Genomic DNA, 21,826 nt, shown 5'->3' with positions numbered 1-21,826 from the left:
AATGCTCAGGCCACCCAAAGCACAGTTTCATAGAAATGATTCAATGTCTTTTTATTGTGTTAGTTTTATTTCTTCCCCAGTTATATTTTTATCAAGCTATGTACAGAAAGAGGTGTGCATTTCGACTTTCTTAATAAAAATGTTGAGCACCATGCTAGTATTCTCCTGAGAGGTTAGCCTGTTTCATGTAATTAACCTGCTGTTTTAAAAACCCTATTTACAAGTGAACTAATTTTACATTGACACTTTATTATTGAGCACTTTCTTCAGTACAGGCTTTGTATTGGCAATGAAGAGCATTTAAAAATGTTCTCTCGTACAGAGGAAGCCCCTTTGCAGGAGGCCTTTGCATCATCTGTATATTCTGTGGAACCTAGAAAATATTTGACTTTTTAAATGGCTCAGTGCTAATGATCTTCTTCCAATAACACAGTATTATCAATTCTAACACAGAGAGAGCTGATCTGAGCTGCCACTGAGAATGTACCAGCCTTTCAAATTTTCAATGTTGAAGATTTATCCAGGTTTGAAAGTCAATTCAAAGAAATATTGTCTCCCAGATCCAGCATTTTCATATACTTTAATTCTGCCAGTCTAGGCAATGGCCAGGTGATTGCACATGGCCGACTTGCTCCATGAAGCTGTCTGCCTTGCTGCATCATCATTCTCAAAGCCACATCTTGGTCCTCAATTCAGGACACATCGAAATCCTCACGGTGAGAGGGTAGAAGGGGAAATGGCTTGCAAATGTCTTGGATTCTGAAATCTGAAAATCTAACTTTTTTTTAAGTTAGTTGTTTCCTACATTTTCAAGTATTGCGAGATGGCTTTTTATATGTTGCAGCTTTTATTTTATTTCATCTCTAAAATTTCTCTCTGCCTTTAGGGAGATCAGAATTGTGCTGGCTTTGGTTAAGAGTTGCCCAGACACACCAGTGGGCAAACAGATTTCTATAAGAAGAAGAGAGAAATACATATATACAAACATAGACAGATGATAGACAGACAGACAGATAATAGACGATAAATAGGTAGATGATAGATGATTGATAGGTAGATGATAGATGATGATTAGATAGATCGATAGAAGAGAGACAGATGTGTGTAAATGTGTAAAATGCAGACTTTTTTTGTTTTCTCACTTTCAACTTAAATATCACCTTACCATGTTAAGGCCTTCTTATTTCCCTTTGGGAATTCATCTCTGGCTTATTTTTCCCCAGTCTAGCATTGGTCTTTACCTAAACTCAGTAAAGTTTTTAAGATCTGTTTTCATAAAGCCTCATAGGTGCTAATAAAACTGTTTGAGTATTATGTGACTAAGTAACAGATGAGTAGGGAAAGATGATGGAAGTGATTGTGATTTTAGACATCTCTAAAAAAATAAAATGCATAAAGATATCTCTCTTCTATTAAATTTGGATCTCTGAGGGTTGTAAAAATGTATCCTTATCAAGGACAGCAGTTTGTTATGGGTTATTGTTGTTTAAAATTAGAGCTATGATTTTAGAGCTCCTTAGAGAGACTTCATAATAAACGTTAGTCAAAAACGTTAGCTCTGATAGGGGTTTCAAGATTATCTAAGCAGATGGTACCTAGAATCCATATGATTCTTTCTTCCTAAACTATTACCTTTAGTTAGGAAATGTTTACATTTTTCACTGTGGTGAGGTTTAACAGAGGGTTCGTGAACCTCAAACCCTACTATTATGTAAAAAGCAAGTATCTTTTTCTAAATGATTACGGTTTAATGACGAGGTCCACCATTTTGAAAGCTTAAAAACAGCCAAGGATCACATATCCCCCTATTAATGAGATTATTCAATCTCTTGGAACATCAGTGAAACATAATAGGATTCTGGCACCCAAGTAATGGAGGCTTTGGTGGAAAGTGGGGATGTGTCTCTATGTATGACACTACCAGGGCACAGAGACAGTGCAGAGGAGAGAGGCCAAGGCCTAATGGTGAAAGAAGAGAATATCCAAAGATTCTCCATCCCACCTAAGTTTTCAAGACCTAAGCCATGTTAGATCTATGACTGCCTTTGAAAAGAAACTCATTAATATCAGAGAAAACCCACTATAAACTATAAAACAAGCAAAAAGAAAAAAACCCGCAAAAGTTATGGTATCTTACCAATCAAACCTTAGCACATGGTTTCATTTCTGGAGGAGATAACATTTTTTTCTTTCAATTAATGCCTGTATTTTTTAAGGAAAAGTTAAGGCTCCGTTTCTATATCTGACAATCTGGACAGAACTTACCAACTGCTTAAAATGCACTCAAAGGCCTTGCGAACAAATTTAAAAATAAAATAAATATAGATCTGACTCGAGTTTCTGCCTAAATTTGAATATTGACAAAAAATTATAGATTCACGAAGAATTTTACCGTTACTAATACCATTTGTCATTGTGCTTTCTGAAAGATTTTGAAAAATGTCTATTAACCATTCACATAAGATACATTAAGGGCTATTAATGAAAAGGAAAAAACTCCATTACCGCCCTGAAAAAAGTACTGACATTAGTATTACTATTCCTGTGAGTAATTCTAATCCAATGAAATGAAATGAGAATTTTTTTTTATAGTTCTCCATTTGCTTTTATGTTAGTGAATCTTTTATGATTTGTATCAACAGGATTTACAAAGCCCATGAAAACTACACAAAACCAATTTACAATAGCAATACAGAAAGAAATCCATTTTGTCAGTGGGTTGCACGTCAGCATTATTTGGGCAAAATGCAAAGTGAAGGAAAGCAATTGCATTTCACCAGACTCTCCAAATGCCATTTTATATTATAATAAATGATTTCTTGGCTTCTTAGAAAACTTAGGTCCAGGCAGCTTCATCACTCACAGCAAAATATTTTGAGACCTTGGTTTCAATTCAAAGTCATGTCAAAGCAAATTAAGTTTTCAGATTGTCATTGCTTAGTGAAACCGTTATCATTTTGTTTTTAATATGCTACATTCTTGGTGTGAGTTTTTTTTTTTCCAACTATATGTGAAAAAAAAATCATATGATAGTAATATAAGGGGAGTGAATTATTTCCTACCAGTAGGTGAGCAGAGATTTATCACTTTTTCAAAACTCTGTTTGCTACTTAAATGTTAGCTCTGTTGGTTCAGCTTGTCCACACAGAAGGCAAGACAAATGTCTCAGATGTTGCTACCTCCAAACGAGATGGTTTTTGAGTTACTTCTTTTGGACTAATCTCTCAAGTGACAGAAACATAGAAGATAAGAAAGGGTGGAGAGAATGAGGGATATCAGCAAAAAAGACAAATGTAAAGATGTGGAGAAACTAAGAGATTTTTCTGAGACTCAATAAAGAATGAGTGGAAAAAAAAGGCATTTTAAAAATAAATTAAGCAAGTGAACCCAATGATTTATTTTCAAAGCCCCCAAAAAATCTATTCCAAATGAAGTCTTTAAAAAAGATAAATATGGTATTTTGTTATGGCAGCCTAGCAGACTAATATGCTGACCATATGGATATTTACCTTTTTATCTTATTTCTTTTATACCAAAGCACTGTTGTGACTTAAGCTTACAAGATGGAAAGCACTGTATGGTATGTTTCTTGGGAGGCACCTTTCACTTGCCAAACAGTTGTTGATTTCAGAGCCTTTCACTATTTTAAATTGTGACTGCATTTTGGGGATTTTACCTTTGAGAGTTCTGACTCTACTATTGTGTTTAGCTCTGTGCAAAACACAGAATCAAGGTGTTACAATATCATGAGTCTCGTTGTCTGTTTGGAAATTTTGTTTCTGATAGAAAGTTTACTTACAGCTTATTTACTGAAGTAAAATAGCATTTTCTCTTTAGGGCTGTGGAATTTCCCTTTCATATTATTTACAAGGGCCTTCTATTTAGTCATCTTACCAAAGAAGAAAATAAATTAGATTGTTGACATGACTACAGTCGATGAATGCTCAATTAATGTTAGATGAATGGATAGATGGAGGAACAAAATTATCGCAGTTTCCACTTCCATATCGAATAATTGAATTATAAAATTTTATTGCTCGGAGTATCATAATTCACCTAGTCAAACTCCTTTCTCACGGATGTCTTTGAAGAAATCGTTTCCCTAAATACTTATTAAAAAACAATAATCATAACTAATAATCATTGAGTGTTTACTATGTGCCAAACACTGTTCTATGGGCTTTTTATGGATTATCTGTAAAAGAACATTCTGGAGCAGAAGTGGGTCTTTGTCTATGATTCCCTTCTTCAATATTCCCTTCATTAAGTAAGTCACTTTCAAGATTTCTTCTCTCCCTGGGAGACTCCCACACATGCACTGTACAGGCACACACACCTTTTCACCAGTTCCCAAGGAAACCTAATTGGAAAAGTAAAACATGGCATCACTGTCAAAGAGAGTATTTTTAATGCTTCAATAATAAAAGAGGTAGGAGAGCAGATAGTCCTGTTTAAAGGCGATGCTGTATTGTTGTGCATATTCTTCCACTGAGGTTCTATTTGCCTTTGCACACTGAATGCTGGAGTCTGGAAATAACCCACCTCCTATTTCAGTCCCTGCTAAAGTTAGCCTTAGGAAAGTTTATTATTGTAAAGGGCTTAATCCATCTTCTACAATATCCCCTTGACATTCATTTTAGAGGTAGCCAGTGCAGGATTATCCACGGTTATGGGAATCGGAGGTGACATCAAGCAATGAAATACACATAAAATCTCAAGGCTTCATTTTGGCCATTGGTTTATTTGGTTGCCACCTCCCCCGACATCAAGCCTGGGATAAATTTCTGTACTTTTTCCTTAGACGGAGATGCTAAAGAACAAGTCTTTCTTCTTCCTCTCTGTATTTAAAGTCCTGACGTTCTTTGATATGGGCACTCACATTTCATTTTTAAATTTGTACCTGGCACTTTGGAAATATCACGGAAGGAGGTAGAGGAGAGAAGAGGATATCACAATGGCTCCTCCCATCCACACCCACTCAAATTTGCCCTTTATTTCCCCTTCAAAGATGCCCTGGATGTTACAACAAAAATGCCATAGACTATACAGCTTATGAACACCAGGAATTTATTTCTCATAGTTCTGGAGTCTGAGAGGTCCAAAGATCAAGTGCCAGGTGACAGCTTGCTTCCTGGTTCATAGATGGAAGTTTTTTCATTGGGTCCTCACATGGCAGAAGGGGCAACTAAGAAACAGATGTTTCTGGTCAACTTTTTCTAGAACTATGGACCATCCAAACCACCAAAATTAGTTCTAAGTTCAATAAAATCTAGCAAAATTATGTCAATTAAATGCTCAGTGTTTGCTATAACTAGCATTTTTTTGGTTGAATAGGTCAAATTTATTACAAAATAAAGCTGAGAAGCCTGCTGTAATTGGGCATAAAACACATTCATACCTATTTTTTAGGAACAAGGAAGGGGGCAGTGTGGAATGGGGAAAGAGCGCCGAGCTGGGAGTGAGTGGGGGTTCTCTCATGAGAGTCCTCGCACTGTGACCTTGCTTCAGTATGTCACTTCATCTCAGGGCCTCATCTGTCAATGAATCAGGGCTTTTCAACTCCGAAAATCTGGGGCTCTTTCTCTTGGTGCCTAAAACTTCCATTCTAAATGATCGCAGAGGTCTATGGTTACGATTTGTCTTTCCTGATCTGTCGGTGTCTATACCAGGAATTGAATGACGAGTTCTTGGGTAGGAAGGGGGTCCCACATTAAAGCATTCCATGGGACAGAGTTCTGCCTCACAATGACATGGTTTTTAAGGACTGCTGGGGCCTAACGGGCACTGAGATACACCAGGACCAGATGCCTCACAGATTGCATGTAGTATATGTTCTTTGACTATTTCAGCATTTCCATTGATTTGCCTAAGGTCACACAGCTAGTAGGTCACAAGATGAGGAAGAGAATTAACATTTATTGATCTCCTGGTCTCTAACAGGCACTGTGCATCCTACAATTGCCTGCGTTGCTGTCCCCAGTCTATAGATGAATGCCTCTATAGACATTTCACATTTTATTAGTGCCTTTTTAAAAACTTTGTTGAGTATGACATTTTTAATATTCTTGATTCACCTATTCGACTTCATTTCTTAGGCTCAGCAATACCTGTATGGATCTCTAGTCCCACTCTTAGCCCCTCTGGGCCCTGTTGGTGATTCTTAGCATACACCATACTCCGGGAGCTTTTCTCCATTTGGTCATTCCATATGGGCATCTATGTGGCTGAACAACATGGAGATATAAACTGGTTTCTTTCTACAGATATAAAACATATAAGCAGCAACAACAAATATGTTAAAGACCATTCTCTTTAAGTAGAAATACAAATTGCTTAAAATCTTGACCTTCACCCAACTTGACCATGGCCCAGTGTTTTAGAGAAAATGAATTGTATTTTTACATGCATATTTAAGTGCTGGCATTTTAGTTTATCCAGCATCATGCCACATTGAAGGGGCTCCCTCAATGAGAAGAGGTGGCACTCCTGAATGCTGAAGTGTATGGTCCTTCTCTAGGGGGATAGAGAAGCGAGAATTTTACTTCCAGCCTGAATCAAACCCCAGCTGAGCTGAGATCTAGGCAGATCCAGGTGATCCTCTGAGATTGCTCCTTGTGAACTAGAGACGAAATGTTATTACCAATCAATAATACTGAACTCGAAGGTGGCCTATTTTCAGATGCCTCTGGGTTTTCATTTTAATTCTCTGATAGAAGAGATTTCATTAAAGTGGGCTCACCTTCACACTGAAATCTTGCACAGTGCCCTTCACAGACAAGAATAAGATATTGGGTTGCTTCCAAGAAATAATTTTCTGGTTTTAGAGGTAACCTCTGGACTGATGAGTCTGGCTCAGGCCCCTCCACTGCAGATCTAATGTTTATTGTGGGGCAAACCATCCATACCAGGCACAAGTAGAAACAGTGTAAGATGCACATACAAAGAAGCTGAACAGATTCTCCTTATCTTAGGCTACAAACAGACAGGCTTCTGCTACTCCTCCCATTCACTAGGTAAATAAAAATCTTAAGTTGATTGCTCCAGAGACCTCCTGATAGAAGCTAACTGACCTCTGGAACTGTCCTCTTCTATCTGTAGGTGTTGTGAGAGCCAGACCTCCAGATACCCATCTTCAGTATTGGAAAATGAATCTTAGAAGGTAGTTTTCCATTTTTCACAAGTGGTCACTTAGAATAACGTCTCCTTCTGCCCCACCTCTTTGCTAAAGTTATCCTCAAAATTCTGTTAGACCGCTGAAGGGCTTTAGTTTTAGGTCTGCCCTCACCTTTTTCAAAAAGATTCGAGGTCGCTTGTAAAAATACACATGATGAAAAACGATAAAATGAATAGTTTTGAGAGAATTCAGCAGAGGATGGAAAGGAAAGGAAAAGAGTAAGACTGGAGTGAAGTCAGCACAGATTCCAGCACCTGATTGCCGGACAGGGGTTACAAATATAGCTCTGAAATCCCCAGCGCAAAGCAAAGGAAAAAATAGTATCATTTACCTGATTCATGGTATTTCTAAGATTTTTCAAAGTTTCTCAAAAGAAGCATGACTTCCTAGTGCTGAGAGTGAAAGATATTTCTCCCTAGACTCCTCATAAAGAGGGCACTGAATCAGGCAGGGTAAGGTTCCACTGTGAGCAACTAAAAACCCAAAGTAACTGTGGCTCGAATAAGATGGAATTTTAGTATAGGCAGTACAGGCAGCCCGGGGCTAGAATGGCTCTCAGTGGGTGTCAGGAACTCAGATTCTTTTATATTGTTTCTCCACTTCATGGCCTAAGGTAGCTGTTCAAGCCCTAACTAAAATGTCCCCATTCCAGCCAGTAGGAAGGGCGAAGGATTGGTGAAAGTCACACTTCCACCCGTTATAGATACATCCCAGAACTTACAGAGGATGTTTCTGATTACATTTCATTGGTCAGAACTTAATCATACGGCCCCACCTAGTTGCAAAAGAGGCTGAAAATGGAGGTTTTTTTCCAGGTCTAAGTAATGTGGGCTTTCTATCTCTAAAGCAGGTGAGCAGTATATTAGTTTGCCAGGACTGCTATAACAAAACATCTCAGACTGGGTGGCTTAAACAGCAGAAATTTATCTCCTCACAGTTCTGGTTTTCCTCTGAGGCCTCTCCTCTTGACTTATAGATGGCTTCCTTCTTGCTGTGTCCTGACATGGCCTTTTCTCTATGAGTGCAAATCCTTGATATATCTCTTTGTGTACCAATCTCCTCTTCTTATAAGGACACCAGTCATATTGTGTTAGGACCCACCCTAATGACCTCATGTTAACTTAATCACCTCTTTAAGGGCTCTATCCAAATGCAGTCACATTCTGAGGTCCTGGAGAGTAGGGCTTCAACATATGAATTTGGGGAGGACACAATTTAGTCCATAACAGGCAGAATAGATATTAGAGAACAAATAGTAGCTCTTGCCACATATTCTGCCAGCATCCCTGTAACTGGGTAAATAAGTTTTTTGGAGCCATTTGTTCTGTCTCCCCTTTTCAATCCAAGTCTCCTTGAAACTAAGAGTCCTAGAACCTAGTGCACTCACTCAGCGAGTACCTGCATGTGATGGTGGCTCCTGCCCAAAGGATCACAGCTGGAGCAAAGACTGGAAGCCAGGATTCCTGATTCTGTCATCTACTCTTCCCACTATGCGACACTGATTCCTTCAAGGTCTGACAACTAGCACACCACTATGCGTTTCAGTCTCAGGTTTTCCGTATTAGAGATTGCAAAGCCCTAATGCAATAATTGCTGGCCCTGGTTCAGCACGATTCTGAGGCTTCTACAGAAATCTCAGCAGGTATCGAGTTATTTTAAATCCTTATATCAAAAGTACTTTGAAGTTTTTCTGAGTCACTTTGCATTGTTTTTGTTTTCTACAGACACGCCTCAGAAATTTTAGGATGTAAGGATAGGTTGTTGCAAGGTCAAAGGTAGGATGCCACAACTCCAGGAAAAGTTTGAAAATCAGTGCTCTAAACTCAGCAGCCTCTCCCGGGGCTAAGACTAATGAACACGCCAGCAGCCTCAGCTTGGGCAAAGGCAAACAGGCCCCAGACCTGGAACAGTATTTTTTTTTCCACTTTTCTAACCAGTTTGCAAGCTGTCACCCGTTGAACCAGAGTGAGATTGCACTTGGCGAGAAAACAAAGAGAATTTCCCCTAAAATATGCTGACAGCCTTGCTCTCAGGACACTTCTCAAATCCACCCCAGGGTTCTAGGCTCTTGTACTTCTCTATGGTAGAACTCGTCCCCCAAGAGGCTGTGAAGTCCCCATGGGGAGCACGGTGTATATTGCCTAAGACACATTGTCTTCTCCTTGTCCATTTCTGCCCTAGCAACAGCCACCTCAAATGCCATTTTTGGAAGCCGTACAATATAGCTAATTGTTTGCATTGGACAGTAGTGTGTTTAGAGCTTATGCATCTAAACAGACAATTATTTTCTGCTATTTGCTAGTGGCATTGCCTGCCTGGTGACTTTGGCAGATGGAGAAAGGAGTTAATCCGTAGGTTATAAGCAGAAGGGTTATTGATGAAATGTCACCATCTGTTGGTGTCATTAAAATGATATGAGTCATAAAGAGTTGCTGTTATTTTTTTCTCTCTCTCTCACAAAAAGGTTAGCTTAGCGTTTAGAAGAAGTTACTATACTGCAAATGGTAGTGGGAGACTGGATGGGGTGGGAAGGGAGGAGAGTGTCAACCCTGGAAGGGGGAGAAGCCTTGATGAACTCAGCAGATCAGCTTGATGAGTCTTCAGGGAAGTGCTGGAATCCTCTGGCTGAATAAAACCACTTATCTCATATGAGACGGGTATTTATTCAGAAAGATGCAATGCCTCAACTCTCCCATGGCCCTCCCCATTTCTGAGACATCTACCGGGCTAGGAGGGAAAATTCATTCATTTGGGTTAAACAGAAACAATCATATCTAGAAAAGGACAGTTAAAATGCACTCGGGTCCTTATTCCTCATTGGCCTCATTACACAGATTATTCATGAAGCCGGCTGACACCTTGGGAAGCTATCTATCCCAACAGGGAAGGATATTCTCTACATCTGCTGCATCTCCTATGGGGAGATTGTGGTGGCTCAGAGGGGGAACCAGGGACAGCATGCCCACACTTCTATCAAGGATGGGAGCCCTCCGGATGGACCACACTGAATTGCATAGCAAAGGAGCCAGCTTTTGGTTTTGTTGACATAATTAGTTTTCTGGTTTCAATTTCATTGATTTCTGCTCTAATTTTTTATGGTTGTTTTTTCTTCTGCTTACTTTGGCTTTAATTTGCTCTCTTTTTTTCTAGTTTCCTAAGGTAGAAACTTATATTATCTATTTTAGATCTTTCTTCTTTTCCAACGTATTGCACAGCAAAGGGATGGGGAGTGTGAGGAGTATTTAATGAGGATCTGGATGACCAAAATAAACTGCGCCAATTTCCTAATTCTTCCTTATTACCTAATCCTCTTAATTCCCTCATATTTGCTGTTTACAAACTATTTTACCCACTGCCAAGGACATATGCCCAAAGAGAGAGAAACTGTTATTACTAACCTTTTTCGGTATGGCTTAAGATTCCTTTTTAAATATTGTTATTATTTTTAATTTTAACTCCTGGAGAGAGAGTGTGGGTGATTGTGTAAACCACTACAAATCCTTCTGAAAGTACTAGGATTTAAATTATAAATAAATGAACATATCACTTCAATGAGTCGGGCCTCACACCCAGCCCTGCCTCTGGTTGAGTCCTTTTCCCCTATCCTGGCCCAAGCCTGTCCCACCTGCCAACTCCTTACGGAGAGAGGTGCTGATGGGAGTCAGTGCTGCTGCCTGAAATAGTGCATGATGCTGGAAGCAAGAGCCACGGCGGGCGGGAGCTTCATGAAGCCTATGTGGGTTATTTATATGGTCTCAAAAGGAAGAATCTTGCAAAAGTTCTTGTTGATATTTTTAGATCTGATGCTTGGTCCTGCTGCTGCACTTTCATTTTTAAACAAGCAGGGACAAGAGTGATAGATGCTGTCTGCAGGGCTGTTTTGGAGGCTCGGAGTGCCCATCTAACAGACTAATGGTCATCCTGCCAGGGCCCAGATTCCCCTTCTGTCTCTTCTAGCTCTGAGGCTTCAGAAGCTGCTGACTTCAGCAGGTGATGAATAAAACCTTGCTGCTTGCTGCCAAGTCAGAACTATGACATTTACCCCCTGGCTCTGAGGCCCTGTGCAGTTGACACCCACAGGTTCAGTGTCTTGCTCTACTTCCCCGCTCTGTTTTTCTGAGAATGGGACATATGTTTGCATAATAAGCCTTTGGCTGGAAGTGAAATGGTTTAGAATTTAATGAGGTGATTAAATTGGTTAAAAAACTCACAGCCACACAGTAATCCTTGAGCTTAACTATTCCAAAGCCAGTGAAGGGAATTGAGTGTTGTTGCAGAATTGTTGGCTATGGTTACTTTTGTTTGCATGCTCAAAATCAGTGCTCTAAGAAAATTAATAAGTGAATAATTTTTTTAATTTTAATTTTTAAAAGATATCTCTTTCAAGGATTTCTGCGATGAATCCTGTGGCTTTGTCTTCAGGAGAAGGAAGAAGGGAGAAGGTGGGCATCAGGGTGTTTTCCTCTGCAAATGTGATTTCTCATAAAAAGTTCATGGATCATATCTATAGCCCACTGCAGTTGAATCGTCAGTTCATTTGAGAAACTGAAGAGTATACAGGGAGGAAAAAGAAAGTTCTTAAGTCTTCATGGCTGGACAATGTGCTGTTTGTCCCTAGGACTCAGACTGTGGCAGATCGAGTTTTCTTACATTACAAACCTAAAAAACACATAAATGAAACTGCTTGAACAACCCCATAAAAGTCCTGCTGAAGCCTGCAGCTTCCCTCCCTTGCTTTGTGCTCTTGTGACCTGTGGACATCGTCATCATTTTTGTTTCTTTTTTTTTTTTTATTTATCTTCAATTTATATATGTGTATATATTTCGTGACAGTGGTTAACAAAATCCAGTAAGTTTCAGGTGTACAATTTAACAATAAGGCATGTATATATGGCATTTTGTGTTCCCCTTCCATAGTGAGATTCCTTTCTGTCTCTCTCTTTCTATAGCAGACCACAGAAATGGGTGAGGATGAAGAGAGTCAGCCTCTCAGCCTGGCCTGGCCTTCCAACCCCCGAAAGCAAGTCACATTCCTAATTGTCCTCCCCATAGTGCTTCCTCTCTGGATTACCTTACCTGATGTTCGCAAACCTGTAAGTAAAGCGTTTTTGAATTGACTCCATGATATAACATTATGCATCGTCTGCTTCTATTTGTCTTAAAAAGAAAAGAGGTAACACGTATACACACGTGTACGCTTACATATGCCTGAAATTTCTCTGGACACATCGGGTTACTGAATCTACATGACAAATCACTCCAAAACTTAACAGTGTGAAACAACCACCATTTTATGCTGCTTGTGGATCCTGTGGACCGGGAATTTGAATAAGGCACATTGGGGATGGCTTGTCTCTGCTCCGCCAGGCCTGGGGCCTCAGCTGGGAAGACTTCAATTGGTGAGAGTGATTCAGATGGCTGGGGGCTGGAATCTGGAGGCAAAGATTGTTCAAAGGCTAGACTCAGCTGTAATCATCTACTGGAAAACCTAAAGGTGGCCTCACCATGTGTTGTTAAACTAGGTTCTAAGGCCAGTGCCCCACGGGATGAAAGACCTAAAGAGAGATAAGGAGAAACAACTTTGCTTTTTATTATAGCCCTACACACATACTCATTCAACAAAAGTGTGTACCTACTGGGCATCAGACTCTGCCCAGGTATTTTCAATAAATCATTTTGTGGAATCTCAGGAAACAGCTAGTATAAGAAGAAAATGATGATAGATAGATAGATAGATAGATAGATAGATAGATAGATAGATAGATAGATAGATAGATAGATAGATAGATAGACATAAGTAGAAAGAAACTTAGGCACAAAGAAGTTAACTAACTCATGCCTGGTCACTTCCTAGGGGATGGAGCTGAGATTCAGATCCAGGTCCATGTGACCACACAGCTTGGGCTTCTCATATTTCATGATGCCAGAAGGTGGAAATCTGAAAACATCATTTCTAAAAGGATTTGGAATAGAATACTGGCACAATTTAACATAAGTCTTAAGAGTCCCATGATGATCCCACTTTCCTCACTTGAAAAAAGACAGAAGAAAAACTCTGTCTCATGAGCCTGGCCTATAAATAATCCAGCCTGGTGGGGAGCCATGTCTTGCCAAGATCAGGCCCGGTCAGGACTCCTGGCATTAGAGGTTTCCTATTAAAGGGTGCATGTGACAGATGTTGCTCACTTAAAGCAATGTTTAGGTTTCTTTATTCAAGCCACAATAACAGAACATCTGCTCTATGCAAAGGCCTGGCCTCCCAGAAACCTACAGCTAAATAACTGAAATGTGTTCAGTTTCTTCTTGACTCACATCACATGACATTTCCGAGATGTGCATGTTCACATGCGCTTGTTCACTCACTCGCTCTCTCTCTTTCTCTTTCTATTTCCATTGCTCTGTTTAGCCCTATGCTTTTGCTCAGCCCCAGGGAGGAAAATCAAAAAGACAGACACAATTTTCTACATCCCAAAAGCAGGCCTAATGTGGTACAGCCCAGAGTAGAGGACTAATTGAGAGGATGTCAGCACACGACCACTAAAGCAATCAAGAAAATGTACAGGAATGGGAGGAACATGCGAATAACTCAAGACCCTGGGCTCTCAGGGTTGAGTGGGGGACTCCTAGATAAAGGGCTGACAAAGTGCTCATCCTCTCCATGATCTGAGCTGGAAAGACAAGAAATCCGTTCAAGATCAAAGTTCTTAACTAGCAATTCCTGGACAACAACCAAGACTCCACCGTGGCAGTAGTTAACCTGGATCATGACAGCTGTACTGGCTAAAGCTACAATTCCCAGGGGTACAAAGCAAGAAAATGCAGCTGTACATGACAGTCTCCTCTACAATATCTTTGACTGGTCATTCACTGTGCAGCATACCTTGAGAGCTAGCCCATGTAGCCTAGGCTAGGTTAGCCAGTGGGGCTTGCACTCACTGTGCTCCCAAGTGCCATCCCTGGGATGAATTGGATTTTTTCTGTCTTTTTCTGGATATACTATATGTTGTCTCAAGCAGAAATGAAACTCTCAGGTGGAACGTTTGGTTGTTTTAGATTTCCTCAGCAAATATTTATTGAGTACCTATTATATGCCAAGTATCAAGCTTGTGCCTTAAAAGAGATATAAAGACACAAGAATCACAGTTTCCACCTGTAAGGAGCTCTGAACTTAGTAGAGGAAACGGAGCATACCCACATATGACTGCAGAGCAAGACTGCACAGCTATATCAGTGAGAGGAGCCAGACTCGAACCTGAGTCTCCTAATTCCAGAGCATTCTCATTTTACCATGTCGATTGTGGTGGTTTTTGCCACGCAACTCACGAGCAGTACAATCTTCGGAAAGTCACTTCTCTACTCAGGACCTCATATTTTCTCCACTGTGAAGTACAGGGTGGAAGATCTCTAGATTCCCCAGCAGCCATGACATTCTGTGATTAAGGAAAACATAAAGAGATAGCCATCAATACAATATTGCAAATTTAAGATGACTGTATAACCCAGTTTGCCCAGGATAGTCCCAATCTACTCTGAAAGCATACTGGTTTAAATGAATTACATGGTTTCCCTTAGATATATGAAATGCCAAATAAAAGAAAGCATGCCAATTGATACAAAAGCCAATAAATGGCTTCTTGATCATGATTATTAGCACAGAAGGGTTTTATTAGATTTGTATCAATTATTTTGTACTGTATAACATACCACCTCTAAACTTAGTGGCTTAAAACAATAAGCATTTTTCTAAAGCCCATAATTCTATGAATTGGAGATTTGGGCTAGGCTCAGCTAGACAGTTCTGCTGCTCACTTATATGGCTGGGGCTGATTGGTGTAGAGGAACAGCTTGTCTCTGCTCTACATGGTCTCTTATCCTTACACAGGGTAGCCTGAGCTTCCTTACGTGATGGCCAAGCTCCAAGAGCAGCAAGGACCAAAGCCGCAAAGTCCTCCTGGGGTGTACTTTGGAATCTGCACACTGTCACTTCCAGCCACAATTCAGAGGGTGGAGAAATAGGTCTCAGCACTTGATGGGAGAAAATGTTGTGGCCATTGAAAGGGCTTCTTGAAAAATTATCCAGGAAGAGATAGAACAAGGGACAAATATATTCATTAATAGACATTTGCTACTTCCTCAGGGCCTGGCAGCCCTGCCTCCTCCGAACGTCCCAAGCCTTGACAATAATTACAAAGAAAATGTGATTTTTAAAAAACATATACATCTAGTTTCAGAGTAAATAGTACTCCCACTTGTTTTTATTTCCACTTCATTTATATGCAAATTATATGACAGTGTTTGCTGAATTACGCACACTTCCAGCTCAGATAATTAGCACAGGCTTCACTTTTATAGTTTTCTTAAATTAATGGCTTTGTTTTGAAAGTAAAATAAAACTAAAATGTAAACCATAATGAGGAATATGTCTTTGATGAAAATGGAAAATAGTAAAACAAATAAAGACCCCAAAAGTTATATTCTCTCATGCCTTAGGATGAATATTTTTACAAGCCAGGAATACATCTAATGAGATGTCAAAACATGACCTATCAAAACTAGAAAGGTACATGAGAACCAAGCTAGGATTTTGCGATTTCTATTCACACTGATTCATTCACTAAGTACATTTATTATGTCTACTATGTACCAATCACAGTTCTAGCAAAGGTGAAGTAATTGGTGAACTCAGAGAAGTTTAGTGACTTGCCCAAGCACACTTGGACAAGCAAGAGGCAAAGCATCTTAGCTAGTAAGAGGCAAAGCCAAGACACTAGGCAGAGTTTCAGTGTCCTCATCTCTTAAAAACCAAAATGAGAATATCGTCGAATAACAATTGCCATTGTTACCTGAGTTCTTATTGTGTGCCAGGCACTTTGCTAGACACTTGATGTGCACAAAATCCTCAGAATAACTAGATATTACTATTCCCTCCATTTTACAGATGAAGAAATTGAAGCTTAGAGAGGTTAAATAATTTGTCTCAGGGCATATCACTAGTAATTGGTGAACAGGAATTTCAATACTGCCCTATTAATCCAGAGGCCACAGTTTTAATCTTTAATAGAATTGTTTTGGAGAACTTTGCTAAATATTTATGTCCCAGAATCTTGCAGAGAGTAGATGCTCAGTGAATATTTGTTGAGTTTAAGTCAGTAAAGATATAGCCAATTCGTGCAAACAGCTAATGTCCAGCAACATTTTGCAAGCCAAGAAAATATCATTCTGATGTACTAAAAGCTTCTAATGAGAACATTAGCTGTCAATTATGCAAGTAAACCATTACATTGGGAACAAAGTGGTAGGCACATGGACACAATTTGCTTTTTGCTAATTAGTATGAGGCCCATCCCAGCAGATGTCAGGATGAGCCACTATTACTAACCATAAATTAACGTGTCAGACCTTGGCTTCAGGAGCTATTTTCTTCCTTCCATTGAGACTGGTAACTGAACAACTGCACAGGTGCTACTGGGCAGTGATGTCTGGAATGAGACTATAGAGGCAAAATAAGGAGAATAGTTCAGAAAATGTGAACGAAGAGGAATTACATGGGCTGTGAAATTGGAAATGATAAGGTACTTTGACAGTTGGGAAACACTTAACCAAACTGCTGATGCATGAGGGGTTGATGGTTCCAAAACAGGACCAACAGGAGAGGTTGGGTGAGACAGATGGCCATACAGCTGGAATGCTAGTCTATATTTCCCTGATGCTCTTTATATTTTCTGGCATTCAGATCATAGCCCAGTCTTATGGTGATGATGATAATCATTATGTGTCTGTAGCCGGGTACATTTTGAGTATTATTGGCACTGTTTTTCTTTTGGAAAGAATCAGTATAACCTAGATATTAGAATACCTGCTGTATAGTCAGATAGACCTAGGTTTAAATTTTATGTCTAGTTCAAGATCTGGATACAGAGTAGGTGCCAGCCTTTACCTATGCCTAGTTAATGATAAAGGCCTGAAAAGTTAAAGAAAAATTATTTTTAACCTTTTTTTTAATGAGTCCCTAATACAACACTAGACCAAGATACATTTATATGTCCATTCACTACTAATTGGCTTCTTGATTAAGAATCATAAGCACCAAATTGAATTCAAGAGGTTTTCACCAATACTGAAAAGGTAGCAGTGGGAGAAGCATTTGAGAATAAGGTTGTGACTACTCCCTATGGCCTGCTGCCTCCCCCAATTTAATCAAGCCCACTGATCTTCCAGATATCCCAGCTAATGAATGGCCAAAAAAAAAAAAAATGCAGCAATCATTAAAAGAAAGAAATGATTTTGTAAAATTTAACAGAACTGTATGAATGATAATAAAAAAAATATATTGAGATGTTGAAATCAGTAAAGAGAACATAAGCCTGGTTTGGAGCAATAGAGACTGTGTTCCTCTTATGGATATTCAAAAGATTGCCGTGTATAAGTTTATCTTTTCTTTTTAATGAAGTTCTCAGAAGCCATGGCAAAAAGTGTTCTACATGACTGCCCAAGGTCAGCCCTTTAGACAACTGAGATAGCTTTCATCCCAGTCAACTCCAGGATTTGTTTCTCTGGACGAAATTGGATGACATTATCAAAGCAAAAAATGAGATTGTTTCTCAAAGTGGAAAGCTTTGAAGTAAAAACTGTTTGGCAATAATAGGTGAGAGGCTGAGAACATTATGCTATCTAAGCATGTTTTAAAGGACCTTGATTTTGCAAAAAGGGTCTCAACAGAACACCACCAATGGTAGTGCAAGCCTGGATTTTCCTATAGTGGGGTCAGGTAAGAAACACTGCATTTTGAGTGTCTGATTCCAGCTGATATTTGAAAGAAATTTTAAAAGTGCTCCTACTGTAAGCCTGAGATTGCACAAAGTCCAGTGATAGAGGTAGAATTGGACATAATATAGTTAGGGCTGGAGAACAGGACAGAAAACACCCCCAAGAGGTTCTACCCTGCCATCCCATAGACAGCAACACAGTTGGGCATCTCTACCCAGGTCTACTCCCATCAAATGTGTAGTTCAAATGTCCTGGATTGGCCATCATCAGGGATTTATAGAAACTGTGGTGATGGCTTCTTTTGTGTGGCTTTTCTTGATAATTTGTGAGACCATAAGAAGAACCAATCTATTTTTGAACTTACTGATTCTTCCTGTTTCTTGTAAAATGTAATTAATGCCATAGGTTTTCTGGCATGTGGATTATTATGAAACACGAGTTGAAGCAATAGAAACTGATTCTGATGAACTTGAGCCGAAGAAAGGAAAGGGAATAAGAAAAGGAGGGAAGATGTGGGGTAGTTAATAGATTGAAGGCAAGGCTGAGAAAGCAGGCCTTGGAAAGGGTGAGAGCAAAGGGCTTCTGAGCATCCACCAGCAGGAATAGACATTCTCATCAGGAGATTTCCATGTCAGGCACTAGCTTTGCAATGATTTGGCTCCAACTAATTTCACATTCCTAAGAGACATTCCTACTGTCCCGGATTGACTAGGAATGGCTAGGGCCTTTTGATTGCCAATCCTACCAAGACTGCATGCTGCATTGGTGGTTTTAGCTTTGGACTATCAGACCACCTCAGTTGATAGCACTGATCCTTTCACCTCTTCTTGGTTCTCTTCCAGTCATCAAAGAAGTTTTTTCCCATCACGTTCTTTGGCTCCATCGCCTGGATCGCAATATTCTCGTACTTGATGGTCTGGTGGGCACACCAGGTAAGACCTTAAGAGTGACACCATTTGCCTGGTTTTTCTTTCTGTTGCCAAGTAGTTAATCAATGTGTTTGGTTTCTGAGACTGTCACACAGGATCGTGTCTGATAAGTTAAATATACTAGGACTAAAGAAATTTACTTCACTTAACTTACCCTTGTCTCCAGGCCTTCCCCTGTAGCATGGGGTCCAATCTGCATAGCCCCAGACAGGCATGCAATAAGGAAAGCAAGCCTAACTGCTGTCTGCCCTCTGAAGCCTGAAACCAGGACAGCTCAGGCTGAGGAGGGACATCAAGGTTTTGCCTGACTCAGTGGCACTTACTTTCTCTTGGGCAGCCACTCACCTTAGCAGCCTTTCAAATTGGCTCTTAGGAAAGGGGAAGAAGACAAAATGGTCTCTTCCTTGAGCTTCAGTTTACAAAAATGATGATGTATTTGACTTTTACCACTTGCAATGGGCGTATGACTCAATACCTGTCATACGCCCATCACAAGAATAAACTCTCAGCAATTGTTTGTCGTAACACATGAATGAGAGAACAAAGTATGAAGATTGTACGTTCTCAGAGATAATAGTGGTAACTATTATTGACTGAATGTGTACTGCTGCCAGGCAATTTGCATCCCTTATTTGCAAATCATATGTATATCTGATAAGAAGACAAACAGATTAGCCGAGAGAATGGAGGAGCTTTCATCTGAGGCACAACCACTGTCTATGACAGAATTCATCAGTCTTAAAAAACAAAAACCAAAAGGAAATATAATAACAGCCTCCCCTTGCTTTTCAATAATGATATAACATTAAGGGCTTCTCCACAAATTATCACTTAGTTCTCACAACCACCTTGAAGGTATGATTATCCCTACTTCATAGGTAAGAAAGTGAGGATCAAATACACTGTACAATTGGTTCAGTTAGTAATAGATCGAGTACTTAATAAATGCCAGAGCCAGACCTTGCACACAGGTCCTCTGATTTTCTAACTGATCGTTTCTTCACAGCTACCTTGCTGATTTACAGTTCTGTATGATCATATCCAAAACCACCCAAAATCAAGTTTCCTATGGAAATGATAGTATTAAGTGTTTAAGAGTAGATTATCAACACTAGGAGATGTTAAGGAAAAACAGGGATACTGGGTGTAACTCCTTAACCGTCAATGGTAAATCCAAGGGCAAATTTGCCACAGGATTTGGTGTACTGGCCCCTGAAGCCACTGACCAATTGACTTTAATAACTAATATTCTACTTCCTCTACCCGGTTTTAGTAACACCATATAGAGGCTGCCCTCTAGCCTTCTGTAGCTCTTTTTTGAGATTGTCTATTTAATCCTTATGTGAACATTCTCAAACTCTTGGGTCCATGTATCATTAAAACATAAACCCCTCTATGGCAATGATTGTGGCTTATTCCTCTTTATCATCTCAACACTCAGCACAGTGCAGAGTAGGAACTCATTTAAAAGAGTGTTTCATTGAAATATTTGTGGTTTTGATGGTTTTGTGACTAAAAACACTCATTTATTTGTTCCTGTCATCACTTTTAGGTTGGAGAGACAATTGGCATTAGTGAGGAAATTATGGGTTTGACCATCCTGGCTGCTGGGACCTCCATCCCTGATCTTATCACCAGTGTCATAGTGGCCCGGAAGGGCCTTGGGGACATGGCTGTATCCAGCTCTGTTGGAAGCAACATTTTTGACATCACCGTAGGGTGAGTAAAGATAGTTCTATAAAGGTGCACACCAGCTCCATCGCTGTCTTTGTCTTCTCAGAAGCTGTGAAGACATGACCAGGATCTTTGAGCCTAAAACTAACCAATATTAATAGAAAGTAAAGACTGGTAATATCACTCAATTTCACCAACTCCAGTTACTTTCACCAACTTTAGAAAGTAAAGACTGGTAGTATCACTCAATTTCACCAAAATTAGTCTGATAAATAACTTGAATGGCAGACACCTGAGAAAGTAAAACATGGAATATCATCCTATATTCCTGGAAGAGTTGACCTCTTAAAACTTGAATTTGGAAACTCACTAAAATGCATCTACTCTCTCATTGAACTTCTTGAATAATCTTATACTTTCCTATTACCTAATGGACATAATATTTTTTTTCATTCAATGTTTATATGCATTGTATGTACATTTTATCCATTTAAACTACACAAAGACCCATGAGGTATTTTAACATCCCTATTTTTCAGATAAGGAAACACAAGGGCACAGAGTTCATACAACTAGTAAATAAGATTTGAACAGAGTCTGTGCTCTCAACTATAGCACTATCTGTTCACAAAACCCTGCTCTGATCATCCACTGTCTGAACTACCTTTAAGTTCCAAAGAGGCCCTCTCCTACCATATTCCTTTCTTTATTGGCCCCTGTCACTCAAGAGCCCTTCCTGCCTGAAACTCTAACTTATCCTTTCAATGTCAACTAAAATACAAGCTTGTCTGATTCTCTTGAGCCTGACCTGGGAGCTTTTGCTCCTGTATACTTTCCGCATATGTCATGATCATGTACATCAGTCTGCCTGCTAGACTGTGAACTCTCCAAGAGCAATTATTCACCAAAACCTAATACCTTACCTAATGCATGGTAGTGGCTTAACAAATGTTTGTAGGATGGATGGATGGATGGATAGATGGATGGATGGATGGATGGATACCTTAAAAGGTGTATGTTTTAAAGAAAGAATATCCATAATATAAACAGTGTTTCTCAGTTCTACTGCCTATACATTTAGAGTAGTTATCTTGGTCAATTTCTTGTTGAGAGAGAGAGAGAGAGAGAGAGAGAGAGAGAAAATGTTCTGTAGTTTAAAAGATAAAATCCTACAAATTAGGAAAAATTACAAGTGTTCTAAGCCATATTTGTCATGCTTTTGAAAGATAAATATTCTAGGAAATTGCAAGATGTTTTTATTCATTGTTCTTAAATTGTATAT

General features: G+C 39.5%; 1 protein-coding gene across 1 annotated transcript in view; it reads left to right on the top strand.

Moving 5' to 3' along the window:
• SLC24A2 (solute carrier family 24 member 2) overlaps positions 1–21,826 on the top strand; it is a 216,844-nt gene that overhangs the window by 189,197 nt on the left and 5,821 nt on the right. Inside the window, exons 8-10 of the mRNA XM_023533734.1 lie at positions 12,124–12,267; positions 18,784–18,873; positions 20,423–20,589. Of these exons, the coding sequence (XP_023389502.1) occupies positions 12,124–12,267; positions 18,784–18,873; positions 20,423–20,589 (401 nt within the window). The remainder of the gene's footprint in view (positions 1–12,123; positions 12,268–18,783; positions 18,874–20,422; positions 20,590–21,826) is intronic.

This window comes from Pteropus vampyrus, unplaced genomic scaffold, assembly GCF_000151845.1.
Source record: "Pteropus vampyrus isolate Shadow unplaced genomic scaffold, Pvam_2.0 Scaffold109, whole genome shotgun sequence".
In the NCBI taxonomy this organism is placed as follows: Eukaryota; Metazoa; Chordata; class Mammalia; order Chiroptera; family Pteropodidae; genus Pteropus; species Pteropus vampyrus.
This window is presented reverse-complemented; position numbering and strand designations above follow the sequence as displayed.